This window comes from Mandrillus leucophaeus, unplaced genomic scaffold (genome assembly GCF_000951045.1).
Source record: "Mandrillus leucophaeus isolate KB7577 unplaced genomic scaffold, Mleu.le_1.0 Scaffold112, whole genome shotgun sequence".
Lineage (NCBI taxonomy): Eukaryota > Metazoa > Chordata > Mammalia > Primates > Cercopithecidae > Mandrillus > Mandrillus leucophaeus.
In genome coordinates this window covers 1945992-1952655 of record NW_012099432.1, presented here as the reverse complement: position 1 = coordinate 1952655, position 6664 = coordinate 1945992, and the positions used below count along the sequence as shown (strand labels likewise).

The 6664-nt window shown below is 48.3% G+C and overlaps 1 protein-coding gene across 1 annotated transcript in view; it reads right to left on the bottom strand.

The window, feature by feature from the left end:
• Positions 1 to 628: 628 nt before the first annotated feature.
• Positions 629 to 6664, bottom strand: part of TSPAN16 (tetraspanin 16) — a 13999-nt gene continuing 7963 nt past the window's right edge. The window contains exons 2-3 of the mRNA XM_011995070.1: positions 5839 to 5991; positions 629 to 776 (exon numbers count right to left, since the gene is read on the bottom strand). Of these exons, the coding sequence (XP_011850460.1) occupies positions 663 to 776; positions 5839 to 5991 (267 nt within the window). The 3' untranslated portion in view covers positions 629 to 662. The remainder of the gene's footprint in view (positions 777 to 5838; positions 5992 to 6664) is intronic.

The following is a 6664-nucleotide window of genomic DNA, read 5'->3' as shown; positions in this document are numbered from 1 at the left end:
TTCGCTTATAGTTGCTTTATTTCTGTAAGGTCAGTAGTGATGTCTCTCTTTCATTCCTAATTTTAGTAATTTGAGTAATCTTTCCCTTTTTTTCCCCCTTTAGTCTACTAAAGTTCTGTCAATTTTATCTTTTTTTTTTTTTTTTTGGTGACATGATCTCACTCTGTCACTCAGGATGGAGTGCAGTGACACAATCATGCCTCACTAGCCTTGATATCCCAGGCTCAAGTGATCCCCCTGCCTCAGCCCCCCAAGTAGCTGGGACTACAAGCATGTGCCACCACACCTGGATAATTTTTTTAATTTTTGTTTTTGTAGAAATGGGAGGTCTCACTATGTTGCCCAGGCTGATTTCAAACTCCTGGGTTCAAGCAGTCCTCCTGCCTCAGCCTCCCAAAGTGCTAGAATTACAGGCTGAGTCATTATGCCCTACCTGTTTTATCTTTTCAAAGAATCAAATTTTGGTTTTATTGATTTTCTCCATTTCATTTATTTTCACTCTAATCTTTAGTATCTTCCTTCTGCTTGATTTGGGTTTAGTTTGCTCTTCTTTGTTGAGTTTATTTCTTTTCTTTTCTTTTTTAAGCTTTGTATTTTGTTCACTGCTGTGTCCCAGTGACCAGAACAGTGTTTGGCATACAGTAGGTCCTTAATAAAACAGCTCAATATGCCCTAGGGAGGCTGGGTCTTACCTGTATCGCTGCAGCTCCCAGAGAGCCCCCACTCAGGGTGAAGCTCTGAGTCTTGATGATTTTGAGGAGTTTATGGAAACAGCCCTGAGGAAACAAATGCCAAAACAAGCAGGAGCTGGTCAGGGGCTCATGGATTGCAAATCCCCATCAACCCCAACTCACTGGGCCACCCAGATGCCTCTCAGATTCTTTGAGGAGAAGGGGAGAGAGCCATGAGGGCCTTCCCTCCATCTCATTTGACTGCCACCTGCCCCCTGCCACCCTAGCATCTTCCCTGTCCTCCTCATTCCCCCAACTGAACATAACGATGATTCCCTTCTACTTGTCTGTGCTAATGTTCCAGTGTGGCGATCAAGTGTGGTTGCACATCCTTGATTATTACTAGCTGTATGACCTTAGAGAAGTCACTATATTTCTCTGTACCTCCATTTTCCCATCTATAAATGGTACCCACTGGATCTGTCTCACATGAATTTTGTGAGGAGTAAAAGAATCAAAGGCCAGCCATGGTAGCTCGTGTCTATAATCCCAGTGCTTTGGGAAGCCAAGACAGGAGAATCACTTGAGCCCAGGAGTTCAAGACCAGTCTGGGTAACATAGTGGGACTCCCTCTCTATAAAAAATTTAAATATCAGCCTGGTGTGTGGCTGTAGTCCCAGCTACTTGAGAGATTGGGGCAGGAGGATCGCTTGAGCCCAGCCGGTCGAGGCTTCAGTGAGCCATGATCATGCCACTGCACGCCAGCCCCGGGGACAGAGCAACATCCTGTCTCAAAAATAAATAGGCTGGGCGCGGTGGCTCATGCCTATGATCCTAGCACTTTGGGAGGCGGAGGCGGGCGGATAATGAGGTCAGGAGATCAAGACCATACTGGCCAACATGGTGAAACCCCGTCTCTACGAAAAATACAAAAATATAGCCAGGCAAGGTGGCGGCGCCTGTAATCCTAGCTACTCGGAAGGTTGAGGGAGGAGAATCACTTGAACCAGGGAATCGGAGGTTGCCGTGAACCAAGATTGTGCCACTGCACTCCAGCCTGTCGACAGAGCAAGACTCCATCTCTAAATAAATAATAAATAAGGCTAGGCACGATGGCTCACGCCTGTAATCCCAGCACTCTGAGAGGCCGAGGCTGACAGATTCCCTGAGCCCAGGAGTTCGAGGTTGGCCTGGACAACATAGCGAAACCCCGACTCTACAAAAAATACAAAAATTAGCCATTGTGGTGGTGTGTGCCTGTAGTCCCAAATTATTGGGGGCTGAGACGGGAGGGTCGTTTGAGCCTGGGAGGTCAAGGCTGCAGTGAGCCATATTTGCACCATTGTACTCCAGCCTGGATGACAGAGCAAGAACCTGTCTCTAAATAAATACACAAATATAAAAGAAGGAATATAAATATAATATAAATATAAAAGAAGGAATCTACATGAAGTACATTGCAGTGGCCTGACATGTAGCCAGCATTCAATAACTGTTAGTTATTTTTAAGTGCTCTTTACATATGAACAGAAAAGCTGACATGTATTCAGTGGCTTCTCGGTCCACATATTTTCTTACTCATTTCTCACTATAAGCCCATGATTTGGGTACTCTTCTTTCTTCCACTTTACAGATGAGGAAACTGAGGCTCAGAGATATCAGGAGACCAGGGAAAGTGCACGGGCAGGGCATCCTCTCTCCTTCCTGCACATTTTTTTTTTTGAGATGGAGTTTTGCTCTTGTTGCCCAGGCTGGAGTGCAATAGCACGATCTTGGCTCACAGCAACCTCTACCTCCCGGGTTCAAGCAATTCTCCTGCCCCAGCCTCCCAAGTAGCTGGAGTTACAGGCTCCCACCACCACGCCTGGCTAATTTTTGTATTTGTAGTAGAGATGGGATTTCACCATGTTGGTGAACTCCTGACCTCAGGTGATCCACACACCTCAATCTCCCAAATTGCTGGGATTACAGGCGTGAGCCACCGCGTCCGGCCTCCTTCCTGCACTTCTAGAGTTGCTCCCTCTTCTAGGCCCCTGGCACATCTCACCTCTGGAGGCTTGGGCCACACTGAACTTGCTGTTGTCACTGTGCAGTGCCCCCTTTCACGTAATAAGTTTTTTTTTTTTTTCTTAAATCAGGTCTTGTCCTGTCACTCAGACTGGATGCAGTGGCATGACCATAGCTCACTGCAGCCTCGAACTCCTGGGCTCAAGCGATCCTCCTGCATCAGCCTCCCAAGCAGCTGAAATTACAGGTGTGCAATGCCGCACCCAGTTCATTTGTAAATTTTTTATGAAGATGGGGGGGTCTTGCTATGTTGTTCAGGCTGGTCTTGAACTCTTGGCCTCAAGTGATCCTCCTGCCTTGGCCTCCTAAAGTGCTGGGATTACAGGCATGAGCCATCACACTCAGCCACATAATAGGTATTTGAGTGCCTGGCACTGAATTGGACAGTGGCAACCCAGCAATGTATAAAACAGACAAAATTCCTGCCCTCAGGGGGCTGCCATTTGAATGGGGAGAACAGCTAATGGCAAGCATAGTGATACTATTGTAAAGTGGTGATAAATGCTGGAAAGACACAGAAACAGGGTATGAAGATAGAGCATGATCGTTGGGATAAGGGATCCTTTTATAGATGGGAAGTCAGAACAGCCTCATGGAGAAAGTGCCAGTTGAGTAAAGACTTAAGAGGTAGGAAGACATGTGAAGGAAGAGCATTCCAGGCAGAGGGTACAGCCTGTGCAAAGGTCGTGAGGCAGGCATGTGCCTGGTGTTTCTGAGCAGTAGCAAGGAGGCCAGCACGGCCGGAACAGAGTGAGCAAGGGGGAAAGGATAGGAGGTGACAGGCAGTTTGTGCAGGGCCCAGTGGGCCAGTGTCTGGCCTGTGTCTGTCTCTGAGGCCCCTGCCTGGGACTCAACCTGGCTAATTTTCCACAGGGCCTGTTTCCTTGCAGGAGCCATTCAGTGCAAATGAAGGAATGAACGATTCATATTTCTTCTTCTTCTTTTTTTTTTTTTTTTTCTATTTTAGAGAAGGGTCTTGCTCTGTGGCCCAGGCTGGAGTGCAGCGGCACAGTCACGGCTCACTGTTGCCTTGACCTCCTGGGCTCAATCGATCCTCCTGCCTCAGCCTCCCAGTTAGCTGGGACTATAGGTTCATGCCACCATGCCCAGCTGATTTTTAAATTTTTTGTAAAAATGGCATCTTGCTATGTTGCCAAGGCTGGTCTTGAACTGCTGGACTTCAGTGATCCTCCCGCCTCAACCACCAGAATAGCTGGGACTTTAGGCATGTGCCACCACACTCAGCTAATATAAAAAAATTTCTTTGGCCGGGCAGGGTGGATCATGCCTGTAATCCCAGCACTTTGGGAGGCTGAGGTGGGTGGATCACCTGAGGTCAGGAGTTCGAGACCAGCCTGACCAACATGGTAAAATCCCGTTTCTACTAAAAATGCAAAAACTAACCGGCCGTGGTGTCACAAGCCTGTAATCCCAGCCATTCGGGAGGCTGAGGCAGGAGAATCACTTGAACCCGGGACGCGGAGGCTGCAGTGAGCTGAGATTGCACCACTGTACTCCATCCTGGGTGATAGAGCAAGACTGCGTCTCAAAAAAAATTTTTGTTGTTGTTGTGGTGGGGACTTTGCTATGTTGCCCCAGCTCTGATTTCTATTTCTTCCCTCACAGAAGATCTCTGTGCTCATTACTCATGGCAGAAGTGAAGGGGTAACTGGGGTGGGGCTTGAAACCCAGCTCACCATTGCCTGGACACAGGAAACTCTCTGTGCCTCAATTTCCTCATCTGCAAAATGAGACAAGAGTAATTTCCCACCTCAAGGGATATGATGGGACAAAACTCACAAAGTGAGTGTTCCATCACGTGGCTGGCCCTCACTCCCGCTGGGATGGTCACTTTTCATGGTTACTGCTCCATTTAAGGTCTCTGGAGGGCAAGTAGTATGGTGCTGGCAATGGATTCAGGCCAATGTGGCTTCAGATTCCAACTCTGCCAAAATTCCGTGATCTTGAACTAGTGATGTCCCCTCCCCAAGCCTCAGTTTCTAAGAGAAGGTGGAACCATAAGTTCCTGAGCTGTGTTGTCAAAATAAGCTGAACACTCAGTAAGAGTTGATTTCTTTCTCCCTGACCCCCTTTGCAGAGGTCCCCCAAAAGAAGCCATTTTTTATTAAAGTTGCCAGGCTGGGTGTGGTGGTTCATGCCTGTAATCCCAGCATTTTGAGAGGCTGAGGCAGGAGGATCATTTGAGGTCAGGAGTTCGAGACCAGCCTAGGCAACATACTAAGACCCCGACTCTAATAAAAATTTTAAAAAATTAGCCAGGCATGGTGGCACGTGCCTGTGGTCCCAGCTACTCGGGAGACTGAGGCAGGAGGATCACTTGAGCCCAGGAGTTTGAGGCTGTATCGAGCCGTGATCACACCACTGCACTCCTGCCTGGGCAACAGAGTGAGACCCTATCTCTAAAAAACTAAAAATAAGTCCAGGTGTGGTGGCTCATGTCTGTAATCCCAGCACTTTGGGAGGCTGAGGTGGGAGGATCACTTGAGCTCAGGAGTTCACTTGAGCTGAGACTAGCCTGGTCAACATGATGAAACCCCATCTCGACTAAAAATACAAAAATCAGCCAGGCGTGGTGGCACATACCTGTAATCCCAGCTACTCGGGAGGCTGAGGCAGGAGACTCGCTTGAACCCAGGAGGCGGAGGTCGCAGTGAGCCAAGATGGCACCATTGCACTCCAACCTGGGAGACACAGTGAGACCCCATCTCAAAATAAACAAATAAATAAATAAAAAGGCTGGGTGCGGTGGCTCATGCCTATAATCCCAGCACTTTGGGAGGCCGAGGTGGGTGGATCACTTGAGGTTCGAGACCAGCCTGGCCAACATGGTGAAACCCCATCTGTACTAAAAATACAAAATTAGCCAGGTGTGGTGGCACATGCCTGTGATCCCAGCTACTTGGGAGGTTGAGGCGGGAGAATCACTTGAACCTGGGAGGTGGAGGTTGCAGTGAGCCGAGACTGCACCATTGCACTCCAGCCTGGGCAACAAGAGTGAAACTCTATCTCAAAATAAGATAAAAATAAAGTCACCAGCCCTCAGGGGTCTGTCAAGGGAACACACAAAATCTCCAGTTACCTTCTGGTAGATGACGTTTGTAGACACATTGCGTCCATCACAGGTCACAGTTCCGATGGATTTACAGCAACCCCTGGGGTAGGTGTGGCCCGTTGTCATTTCGAAGGAAGAGCCAGAAAAATCTGTGTAGTTATTCACCCCACAGCACTTTAGCTATAGAGAGGAGAAGAAATACTTGGAGAGTCTCTTTCAAATAATAAAATAATAAACGCATCAGAAATCATGGTTACCATGGCTACTGTCTAGTGTGGTCACGATATTCCAGAGACTGCTAAACGTCCTCTTACAAACATCCCATCGCAGCTCAGCACCCTCCCTGACTCCCATCTCACTCAGGGTAGAAGCTGAACTCCCAGCCTGGGCAACAGGGTGAGACCCCATCTCGGCAAAAAATTAAAAAATTAGCCAGGCATGGTGGCAGATGCCTGTAGTCCCAGCTACTCAGGAGGCTGAGGCTGGAGGATCGCTTGAGCCCAGGAGATCAAGGCTGCAGTGAGCTATGATCACACTACTACATTCCAGCCTGGACAACAGAGCAAGACTCTGTCTCTAAAAACAAAAATAGCTGAACTCCTCAGCGATTCTCCTGCCTCAGCCTCCTGAGAAGCTGGGATTACAGGCGCATGCCCCCACACCTGGCTAATTTTTGTATTTTTAGTAGAGACGGGGCCAACATGGTGAAGTCCTGTCTCTACTAGAAATACAAAAATTAGCCAGGTATGGTGGTGCACGCTTGTAATCCCAGCTGCCTGGGAGGCTAAGGCAGGAGAATCACTTGAACCCAGGAGGCGGAGGTTGCAGTGAGCCAAGATTGCGCCACTGCACT